At 41.5% G+C, this 12,300-nt stretch overlaps 1 protein-coding gene across 4 annotated transcripts in view; it reads right to left on the bottom strand.

The window, feature by feature from the left end:
• Nucleotides 1-12,300, bottom strand: part of ANKRD44 (ankyrin repeat domain 44) — a 324,166-nt gene that overhangs the window by 126,853 nt on the left and 185,013 nt on the right. For all 4 annotated transcript variants that reach the window (XM_032755076.2, XM_032755077.2, XM_032755080.2 and 1 more), the window contains exons 7-8: nt 10,827-10,969; nt 9,512-9,724 (exon numbers count right to left, since the gene is read on the bottom strand). In XM_032755076.2, coding sequence (XP_032610967.1) covers nt 9,512-9,724; nt 10,827-10,969 — 356 coding nt within the window. The remainder of the gene's footprint in view (nt 1-9,511; nt 9,725-10,826; nt 10,970-12,300) is intronic.

Below are 12,300 nucleotides of genomic sequence, written 5' to 3'. Positions count from 1 at the left end.
TATTTTTCTAAGTCTCAGAGGAAACATTTCTCTAAGTCTGAGGTTAAAATATGAGGTTTTAAAAATGTATGTTCATTTTGTGATGAAATCCAAATGCCTGTACTTTAAAATGACTGTTTTAAAAACTCCATCTTGGAAAACAAATAATAATTTAGGTAAGTATTTCTTAGAATGGACCAAGGACTGCCTATGTCTGAATCACCCAGGATTCTTGTTAGAAATATGAATTCTGGGCCAGGCGCAGTGGCTCACGCCTATAATCCAAGCACTTTGGGAGGCCAAGGTGGGAGGATCACGAGTTCAGGAGATAGAGACCATCCTGGCTAACATGGTGAAACCCCGTCTCTACTAAAAATACAAAAAATTAGCTGGCACGGTGGTGGGCGCCTGTAGTCCCAGCTACTCAGGAGGCTGAGGCAGGAGAATGGTGTGAACCCGGGAGGCGGAGCTTGCAGTGAGCCAAGATGGCGCCACTGCACTCCAGCCTGGGCGACAGAGCGAGACTCCGTCTCAGGAAAAAAAAAAAAAAAAAAAGAAAGAAAGAAAAAGAAATGTGAGTTCTGTACCTTAACCCTGAACTACAAAATAGGGGTAAGAAGGTCCCATTTTTAACCCCTGCTTTGGACTGTGGGCTAAAATATGTTATAAAACCAAGGTTTTAACACAAGAATTGCATTATATTCTATAAGTCTATTCCTTAGAAATAAAAAAGGGATTACACATAGGCTGTATGTGCCAAGAAAAAAAAGTTAATTAGAATGGTAAATTCATCTTAATTGAAAAAAATATGTATCATTATAATTCAATGTTCTCAGGTAGATGTAGGAAGAAAAGAAATAATAGGATCTTTTCTCCATCTTACATGAGTATAACCTGAATCAGAACAGACTGAGAAAGGAGAGTTGAAGCTTGATAATACTTTTAGAGGAAAAATGGGAGCAATCAAGAGAATGAGACACAACACCATCGCTGACCATGAGACATACTGGGAAGGAGAGCTCCTAAAAGTTATCTGATTCCAGAGCTAGGCCTTAGTTGTCGGGACTGCACACAGTTCTAAGGACTGAAACACCTGGGAACTACTATGGAATAAGGATTTAAAACACCCCCTTCCAATTAAAAAGTGATGACACTTCAAGATAACTGAGGAGAGAGAAGGCAGAAGTTGTGGAGTTGGCATTAACTTGTCCCTAGGTGGTGCTATTTCTTTAAATTTTGCTCCAGTGTTTTCTCTCAATATGAAACCATAAGTAATTATTAAATATATCTAAAGCTATAAATACTTCAGCATTTAGAAAATATCTTCACAATATTTAGCTAAGCAATTTTCTATGCCTAGAAAAGAGCTTAAAGGCTTTACCAAGGAGTAACCACCAACTTGGTGGTAGCTATCTAAGTTGCAGGCAGAGAGACAAAGCAGAAGTGATCTCTGAAGTGTGTGGTGGGCAAAGCCAGACCCATTTCAGGGATAGCAAACACCACAACCTTCTTTTCTCTGAGAGTGCTTGTGCACTTGTAAAGGGACAAGTAAATGGAGATGACCAAAGTTAGGTAAAATGCAAAGAACAGCCATATGATCAGTGGTGACAATTGCTTTGCATCCATCTTTGCAGATCTTTGCCTGGGTTCATCTATAGCCTGAGTCCAGGCTATAGCTGTTATTTTTTTCTTCACATAGGGAAACACGTAGATAAGGTGGGGAAATTGGGACAGGAAGCATTAAGAGTATCATGGCAGCCATTTTGGGGCAACTTTGTTCACATGGTATGGGTGTAAAGGGAGCTCATTATTTCAAAAAGCTATAGAAAACCAATGAAACTCAAAAGGATAATACTTTTTATATAGTCCTTAAAAGTTAGAACTCAGAATATTAAAGTTGAGACTAGAGAACCCTGAGTTCATGATCTGAGAAATTGAAATTTATCATGCAGCTTTACTGGCTGTTGCTACTATTCCTAGAACTGCACAAAAAAGATAAAACATTCCTTACGTTCTCAAAAGAGAGAATATGTGCAATTCTTCCATCTACTAAAAGCTTTTATGAAAATTTTTTTCTTAATTTCTAGTCTCCCTCCAATTTTCTAGCTACATTTTCCCATAGAATTTAGGGCTTTGAAGTTTTTGTTATTTTGATAATCCATTTAATTAAGCAAGAAGCGCTTCTATTAAGTTAGGCATAATCAAGCCCTAAGTCGGCCGGGCGCGGTGGCTCACGCTTGTAATCCCAGCACTTTGGGAGGCCGAGGCGGGCGGATCACGAGGTCAGAAGATCGAGACCACGGTGAAACCCCGTCTCTACTAAAAATACAAAAAATTAGCCGGGCGTGGTGGCGGGCGCCTGTAGTCCCAGCTACTCGGAGAGGCTGAGGCAGGAAAATGGCGTGAACCCGGGAGGCGGAGCTTTCAGTGAGCCGAGATTGCGCCACTGCACTCCAGCCTGGGCGACAGAGCGAGACTCCGCCTCAAAAAAATAAATAAATAAATAAATAATCAAGCCCTAAGTCATAAAGGAAAAGTACTGAGGATTAAAATATTTTACCACAAATATTAGTACTCTTTCAGGGCAGAACTCAGCATTGCCTAAGGAAGATTAATCTTTGAACTAAAAGGAGTGTTTATATTTTCTTGACCACCAGTCTCCTCAGAAATCCATTCATTTTTTTCTTTTATTCCTAATGCCTTCCTTCCTCATCTCCCAATATCCCATATACCTTCCCTAAATTTACAGACATTGTTACTCTCCAGGGTCTTGAAAGCATAACGTTCTCTGTGGCATGGTACACCCCTAGGGTCACGCAGCTCAGTGGCCCTACTACAGAGGAATAAAGCCTCTATGGGATAATACTAAGTCCAACCTGCGGTTAAGGGTGGGGTCAAATAAGGTGAGAAACCCAATAAGTCTTCCCAATTCAATGCAAGAGCCTCCTAAAATACTGGTGTGAAAAAGCCACACATTGTCCATTTATTTTGTTTTGTTTTGTATGGTTCTAAGGGCAAGAGAGATGGAACGTGGTTGGCTCACTCATTCCTCTCCTTTCCCTCACTTATACAAAGTTCTAAGTACCGTGTCCCTATCACTGCCTACTCTTGCCCATTCCAGTTTTCACCTTCAACTTCTCCAATACAACCTATTCCATAATTTGGTCCTGGTACATATAGAGAAGGGAACTGGTCCACTTCAAGCAGACATGTTTCAACTCCCATCTCTTAGAGCTAAATGATCTAAGAGCCCGCAGACAGAAAAGAATTGAGACCATGCACAGGCTAAATGTCAGTGACCAGGAGGTAGAAAACCTGGCAATGGCAATTTCTGAGTCTGTCTTTCTAAGTTGTATCCAGCACAGCTCTGTCTAGTGCCTTCTTTAACGCTTACTTTGAATGCTTGCTAAAAGAGCCTTGAGATGCTACAGAAATTACAATGTGGTCTTTAATGCGGAAGAAAAAATATTTTATACTTTCTCATGTTCTACCTATTTACAAATTAGAAGTAAAACATCAATGGATTATTGTATCAGTAAAGTATATCCTTATTTTATCACAATTAAACTCATATTATGAAGTCAAAAAACAGGACCAGAGTAAATCAATCTAAGCAAAATGAGGAACTGTGAAATGCAGGCTGAACATACAACCCTCCTCCTCTTCCCATCCATTTTTTAATTGCTCATGAAGACATCACTTTTACTGTTTGGTGAGAATAGAGGAAAACAAAGTGAACATGTGGATAGGTGCTGGCTGCATTTCAATATGCTATTTCCCTCAACCTTTGGAAAATCTAAACAAATACAAATTGTCTTGCAATCTACAAACACTTTCAAAATCCAAGGAGCAATGTGGTACAGAGAGATAACAACTTTAATTAGACAGCTACCTCCAGAGTCAGACAGGATGGCTCTACGGAAATGTTAGATGATCCGTGCATCCAGAGTGGATCTGGAATAACTAAGGAGGATTGAAAAAGATTTAGGAAATCGGAGGATACAGACAGAATAGATGAAGGGAGACTGAGAATGAAGGCTAGATTTGATTCAAAATCCTATTTACACAGATTCAATCATAATAAACTCAAATCTCAGAGTTTTAAAATGGCATTTCTTATATTCTACTTATGATTAGCAGTCCACAGGAAAAAAATAAATATTAAAACTAAGGAATTATGCTTTTCAGCTCCATTCGTGGAAGGGAAGAAGGGGCTGCAAAAAAAAACAATGTATCACAGCAGCTGAAGTCCCTTATCCAATCTGAACTGACCACTGGTCAGTTAACTGGAAGCAGTAGGCAGGTGTGCCAGAGAGTAGCCTTCTAGCCTCAGGTATGGGGCACACCGAGAGCATCAGTGGCATGTTTTACAGATGTAATGAAGCGCATCAGACAACTCTGTGAATTAATTAAGTGGAGGTTGGTAAAGAGAGCGCCTTTATTAAATTCCAATAATTTCCCTTCCTTTGAAGGATTCACAGGATGTCCTTCAGATACCAGGATGGCAAGACAGATGTCTACAGTTTTGGGAACGCTGGCAGTTTGACGACCCGTGTGCTTCCTGCCCCCTCAACACCACACTCTGCGACTTCAGCCTCACACAAAGACTCCTTCCCAACCTCGGACGACAGTTCCTTGGTCTCTTTGATGCCCCCATTCTTTTTTGTCTGCTTTCCACCTTCATGAAAACACGACACTCCTTCCTGTCTCCTCTAACTCCTTTTTTCATCCCTTTCTCTGGCTCTTTCTCCTCCTCCTGATGCTAAGAGTACAGGGCTGTCTCACTTTCTGTACTCGTGCTATTACATACTCTCTCCTTGGGTGGTCTCGTCCCTTTCTCCTGGTTTCAACAATCACCTTTACATGAATAAAGCAATCTGCGTTTTTTCTTCTGTTCTCTACCAGTCTCCCATGCTAGAACACCACATTTGACACTATTGGGCTTCTCAGATTGGCTACACCAAAAAGTAAAAATCAGCTTTTCAAAAACTAAATGTATTGGTTTAACTCCCTAAGCCTACTCTTCCTCCTGACATCCTTCTTAATGAACATTAATGATATCATCTATTTTTCTAGTGCTTATCATATGGCAGATATTATTCTACATGATTTATGATAAAGCTGTTTAATGTTCACAGCAGTTCCATGGAGAAGATACTATTGTTTCCCTAATTTTACAGATAAACTGAGACACACAGAGAGCTTGTTATGATTATATACCTACTAAAAGTCAAGGCTAGGATTGGAATTTAGGCAGTCTGGCCCCAGAACTGAACACTTAACTACGCTGATGTACCATCTTTCTTCACCAGATTTCTTTCTTCCTTCCTTCCTTTTTTATTTATTTACTTATTTATTTATTTATTTATTGACAGAGTCTTGCTCTGTTGCCCAGGCTGGAGTACAGTGGTGGGATCTCAACTCACTGCAACCTCCACCTCTCGGATTCAAGCAGTTCTCCTGCCTCAGCCTCCTGTGTCACTGGGATTACAAGCATGCGCCACCACACCCAGCTAATTTTTGTATTTTTAGTGGAGACTGGCTTTCACCATGTTGGTCAGGCTGGTCTTGAATTCCTGACCTCGTGATCTGCCTGCCTTGGCCTCCCAAAGTGCTGGGATTACAGGCATGAGCCACCGCGCCTGACCAATTTTTGTATTTTTGGTGGAGACAGGGTTTCACCATATTGGTCAGGCTGGTCTTGAACTCCTGACTTCAGGTGATCCACCCACCTCGGCCTCCCAAAGTGCTGGGATTACAGGCATGAGCCACCACGCCTGGCCTCTTTGCCACATTTCCATCCTTACATTAGTCTTCAACTCCTCCAGTTCATGTCCCACCAAGTCTTGCTGATTTTCTTTCTGCAAAGCCTCTCCCTTCAGTCCCGTTCCCCTGTTCTCTTATTACCTCTTACCAATGCCAGTTTTACTGATTTCTAGTTATCCACTAATCAGCTCTTCTCCAGGCCCACTATACCTGGGTTTTCTTCTTTTCAAAAGTGAAAATAGCTTTTTTGTTTTTCTGGATATAAAAATAACATGCTCTGCCAGGTGCAGTGGCTCATGCCTGTAATCCCAGCACTTTGGGAGGCTGAGGCAGGCAGAGCGCTTGAGCTCGGGAGTTGGAGGCCAGCCTGGGCAACATGGCAAAACCCCGTCTCTACAAAAAAAAAAATACAAAAATTAGCAGGGCGTGGTGGCACACACCTGTAATCCCAGCTACCTGGGAGGCTGAGGCCAGAGGATGGCTTGAGCCTGGGAGGCGGAGGCTGCAGTGAGCCAAGATCCCACCACTGTACTCCAACCTAGGCAGCAGAGCCAGATCCTGTCTCAATAAAAAATAATAATAATAAAAATAATTTTTTTAAATTCTCATTGTATCACAATCAGAAGACAAAAGCAAATACACAAAAAAGAAACTAAAGGCCAGGCGTGGTGGCTCACACCTGTAATCCCAGCACTTTGGGAGGCTGAGGTGGGTGGATTGCTTGAGCTCAGGAGTTAGAGATCAGCCTGGCCAACATGGCAAAAACCCCTCTCTACAAAAAATACAAAAATCAGCTGGGCATGGTGGCAGGTGCCTGTAATCCCAGCTTCTCGGGAGGCTGAGGCAGGAGAATCACTTGAACTCAGGAGGCAGAAGTTGCAGTGAGCCAAGATCCTGCCATTGCACCCTAGCCTGAACGACAAGAGCGAAATTCCATTTCAAAAACAAAAGAAAGAAAGAAAGAAAGAAAGAAAGAAAGAAAGAAAGAAAGAAAAGAAAAGAAAGAAGGAAGGAAGGAAGGAAGGAAGGAAGGAAGGAAGGAAGGAAGGAAGGAAGGAAGGAAAACCTAAATCATAATTTTGTCTCTCTGCAGTGATAATTGTTGCTAGCATATTGGTACATACTCCAGAGAATTTTCTCTCTCTTTGCATCATCTATACACATAACCATAACATTTTAGCATTAAAAAAGAGATCATATTTCTTTATTGCATTTTAATTTTTTCATTGATAATACTAGGTGTTATTAGCCATTTTGATATTTGCCATTCTTTAACACAAATGTACGTTTTTGTATTAGTTCATATTTTTCTAATTACCAGTAACACCAGTTTTTCACAGGCTTAATGTATTTTTTATTGTCTCTCTTGTGATCTGACTTTTGCTCCATGTTTTCTAGTAGTGATCACTTTTTCTTATTGATTTGCATGAGCTCTTTATATATCAAGCATATTAACTATTTGCTTATTATGTATATTGAAGAAAATTTTCCCTAAGTTTTTCTTATTTTAATTTCATGTTAGAGGTTTTGTTGTTGTTGTTTTGTTATATAAATGTTTAAGACTTTTTTGTAGTCATATATACGATTATTTTCCTTTTTTTTTTTCCTGCCTTTGGTGTTCTGTGATGGGATTACTGTTTTTAATGCTCAGGTCTGATCATATGACCCCTAGAATGATTAGTGGCCTGCAGAGCCTGGAGAGGCCCAAGCTCCTTGGGCTCAAAATCATCCAGTAGATGAGTCCTCTTCCTTGGTCAAATCACATTTCAGCTCATTTCTGGCTCCTTTCTGTCATACAATTGAAAATAAAGAAGCTTTTTACAGACAGGATCTCACTAGGTTGCTCAGGCTGATCTCAAACTCCTGGGCTCAAGGAATCCTACACCTCAGGCTCCCAAGCAGCTGGGATTACAGGCCAAGCCACCACGCTTGACATGTTCATAAAATTGTACTCTATTTGATACAATCAATTGCTATTCTGAAAATTTGTCACATCTTTCACCACTATTAGAAATTGTGAAAAAATAAAAGATTTTAATAGTGAATAGAGAAGGTTATTAAAATAGATTGATGTGATATTCTTGAAATTACACCTTAGAAATCATATTTTTCAAAACCAGAGACATAATACACTGGGACCTTGCTTCAGGATCCCTGTGTGCTGGGAAGAACGGAAGCCTGGGTTGAATAAAAGGTCTCCTAGCACAGCTTAAGATATTCTGCTACAATCTAAATACATTCAAGGGATGTCACCCAAATTATGAATGCTGCGTGATAAGCTCCCCTTGGTTAGCTGTCACATGGCAAGCTGACAAGTTACCTAGAGGTTTTCCTATCCAGAATTCCCACCCCTCTTTGCTCATGCTGTTCTGTCTGGAATACTCTCTCTCAAATTATCTCTATCCCTCCTCGACTCAACTACATTAATCTTCCAAGTCGCCGCTCAAAATGGATCTCCATTTTTTTATTCCCAAGCAGAAAACAAGTCAACAATTGCTTCTTACAGTTTGCAATGCTTTATGACTCTTCTCATCATATCTTCTCTTGCTCATGATTACCTGAGTGCATGCTACCTCCCTACCACACTGTAAGTTCCTTAAAGGCAGAGACTGAATCTCATCTTGGAGCACTCTTTCAGTACCAAACAGAGGGCACTGGGTAGTCCTTAGTAAATTTGCTGAATAAAGGAATGATTGTGACAACCAGCTCAGTGCTACATCACTGAAGTCACTATCTGGGGTTTGCTTTAAGAAGGTATTGGCCGGGCACAGTGGCTCACACCTGTAATCCCAGCACTTTGGGAGGCTGAGGCAGGTGGATCACTTGAGGCCAAGAGTTTGAGACCAGCCTGGCCAACATGGTGAAACACCATCTCTACTAATAATACAAAAAATTAGCTGGGCGTGGTGGCACACGCCTGTAACCCCAGCTACTGGGGAGGCTGAGGCAGAAGAATCACTTGAACCAACCAAGTCAGCCTTTTCAGTCTGGGTACAAGGCAAAATCCATGAAAAGAGGGGGAAAAAAAGAAAGAAAGAAAGAAAGAAAGAAAGAAAGAAAGAAAGAAAGAAAGAAAGAAAGAGAAAGAAAGGTATCTGAGAAGCTCTAAACCCACACTGGAGTTGGAAACATGCCTACAGTCATTATTAGGCCCTTTGAATTCTTAGCAACACTGTCCTATCAGCTCAACATTCACCTCAGTATTAGCTTCTGGGCCAGATCAATATCCTAGAGACCAAGTATTTGTCCTGACACATTCACTAAGCTAACAAGAACACATGGCTGGAGCCTTGGTACCTTTCAGCTGATATCACCACTCCTGGAGAAAAATAACACCACTTTTTTTTTTTTTTTTTTTTTTTTTTTGAGATGGAGTCTTGCTCTGTTGCCCAAGTTAGAGTGTAGTTGCACAATCTCAGCTCACTGCAACCTCTGCCTCCCGGGTTTAAGCAATTCTCTGCCTCAGCCTCCTGAGTAGCTGAGATTACAGGCACCCACCACCATGCCTGGCTAATTTTTGTATTTTTAGTAGAGATGGTGTTTCACCATCTTCACCAGGCTGGTCTTGAACTCCTGACCTCATGATCCACCCGCCACAGCCTCCACACAACTTTTTTTATAGCCTCCAAATCCAGGACAAGGCTATATGAGTCAAAGTGCTCAGGGTTCCAACCCACTAAAACATGGTATAATTTGCAGCAGTTGATTTTGCTCAAACAGAAGCTCAATGCAAAGGCATTCAACACTGAGACTAAGCATGTCATACCTGAATGTTAACATCCGCCCCGTTATTTACCAACAATTCAAGACACAAAGCACCATGAGTGGAGGCAGCAGCAAAATGCAAAGGGGTGAACCCATTATTGTTTGGCTGGTTCACATTAGCACCGTAGTCAATCAACTCATTAACCACAGCATCCTGTCCATTGTAGCAGGCGATGTGAAGCGCTGTATTTCCATAGACATTGATTTCATCAATCTGCAAAAGAGTCCAACACAGGGTGATTAAAGTCACTGGAGCCAGTTTACTCCATTTTCCACAAAAAGCATAATGGCTGTGGCTAGACAAAGGAAATAGCCATCCGCCAATATAATTGTTCAGAGCTTACTCTTGCCCCAGTGTGGTCATCTTGGGAATGCTTGTCACCCCATGGTAGAGATCAGCAAAAAGTCAGTGTGGCAAAAAATGAACTGGAGACAGAGAAGTTTCAACCTGGGGAGAGGTATTTTTCAGCTAACAAAGGGATAAAAGGTGAAGGGCAAAGCTGTTTTCAAAACACCAAAAGAGAAGTAAATCAGAGGAGAACGAAGAGTCCCACACTCTAGGATTGGGGCACAGCAAACCTCAAGAAATGGTGGGGGATGGCAGGGGAAGTGGCTGCGGAGATGGCAGGGGAGGTGGCTGTGGAGCATAAACATGGAAGGCGGGTCAGAACCCACTCTCTGTTTTGCTCTGGAGTCCGACACCTCACCAGGTTGCATTTTAGTAGCAGAGCAGTGGTGCCGTCAGGAGGTGTGTTTTGTCCGTGGCTCTCTATTGCTTTCTGAGACCTGCCCTGGGTGCCTGGTTTCATCATTATGGTATTCCATAATGATGCAACTTGGTTTTCCTTTCCTGGGGGACAGGATGTTCCAGCCTCATCACTGCTCCTGTTCTACCAGCAGAAGGAGAATGCAGCAGTCTACCTTCTCCAGCTCAAGAGTAGATATTGCTGCTGTTTGTCTCTGCCATTTATTCATTCATTTCTGCTGTAAGTCATGACTTAGAAGGCTATATTTGGAAGGTGGGATGCAGAACCTTGGCCAGTCTTTAAGAACAACTGGTTAATATATATTACATAGAATCTTTATGTCTATATATTTATCTATGTTGATATAGAAAGTTATTCAGTTTCCAGTTTTCCTCTGCTTAGTGTATGCCCCCACTGCCCTTCATCAGTTGCCCACAAAAACTCAAAAGACAGGATGCTAGAAAACAACTCCCCTGCCCTTGAATTAAAGTGCAAACAGGATTTAACTTTAGAATAACAGAAATCTCACAAATACACTGGCCATGCAGTGATGCATTCATTATAGCTCACCTCCACCCCCAGGTTCAGGAGATGCTTGACAACATTAATCTGTCCATTGGAGGCCGCAGCATGCAGAGGGGTATAACCCTTCTTATCCTTACAGGTCACTTCTGCGCCATGGTTAATGAGCAATGCCACAACATCCAGGTGGCCTTTACAAACAAAGCAGCAGAAAACATCGTTAACCTTTATAGGACAATTTGCTGATTCATTTCACCTAAATTATCAACTATTAGCTTTTATTGCCACCAGTATTTTGCTGAGTTATTTGTAAAAAGCTGGTTCATGGCAACTATTCAACAAATATTTATTGAGTACCTCCTATAGTCAGGCATAATGTAAAAGCTGTGGGAAGAAAAAAGATGATTCATATGTGAGCCTTCTCTTCAAGGAGATCTAGGTGATGCTTGTTACCATGCTACTGAATAATGGTGAGGTTTTGCCAAGGTATTAGTAGACAGCCTTAAAAAATGTTGTGTTAAAATGAAAGCAATGCTTTTGAAAACAATTGCCATTCCTCACTGAAAAGTTTAACAATGACAATTCAGTTCGGAAAAACTGATAAAAGAAAAAAAAAACAATGAGAATGACCCCAGATTATTGTTTAATCATATAAAATTACTGCTGCTCAACTGTATTTGGACCCACAAAAATGGCAATTTCATATGGCTCAAAAGTATCCTCATGAATTAGAGGCCAAACAGAAAACCCTTCTAGTTTTAGCTCCTGTTAGCATTTTTTTCTACAATATTTTACTCTGTTCCATAATTCACTATATATAGAATAAGCCTGGACAACATGGTGAAACCCCATCTCTAGTAAAAATACAAAACTTAGTTGGGTGTGGTGGCACATGCCTGTAGTCCCAGCTGCTCAGGAGGCTGAGGCACGAGAATCGCTTGAATCTGGGAGGCGGAGGCTGCAGTGAGCAGACATCGCACCACTGCACTCCTGCCTGGGCAACAGAGCGAGAACTTGTCTCAGAAAATAAATAAATAGGAGGCTGGGCGCGGTGGCTCACGCTTGTAATCCCAGCACTTTGGGAGGCCGAGGCGGGCGGATCACGAGGTCAGGAGATCGAGACCACGGTGAAACCCCGTCTCTACTAAAAATACAAAAAAATTAGCTGGGTGTGGTGGCGGGCGCCTGTAGTCCCAGCTACTCAGAGAGGCTGAGGCAGGAGAACGGCGTGAACCCGGAAGGCGGAGCTTGCAGTGAGCCGGAATTGCGCCACTGCACTCCAGCCTGGGCAACAGAGCAAGACTCTGTCTCGAAAAAAATAAATAAAAAATAAATAAATAAATAAATAAACAAACAAACAAGCATATTTGACCTTTATTTCGGGACTGAAGATTGTTCAATGCTTCAGGATCATTGCTCTAAATATGGCTGAAAATTGAAGGGTAGAAGACAAGTACTGACTCCAGGACTTTGTGTGTGTGTTGGGGTGGGCGGAAAGTATTGGCTTGTTAATTTAAAATTT

Source organism: Hylobates moloch, unplaced genomic scaffold (genome assembly GCF_009828535.3).
Source record: "Hylobates moloch isolate HMO894 unplaced genomic scaffold, HMol_V3 SCAFFOLD_1, whole genome shotgun sequence".
Taxonomy (NCBI): domain Eukaryota; kingdom Metazoa; phylum Chordata; class Mammalia; order Primates; family Hylobatidae; genus Hylobates; species Hylobates moloch.
This window is presented reverse-complemented; position numbering and strand designations above follow the sequence as displayed.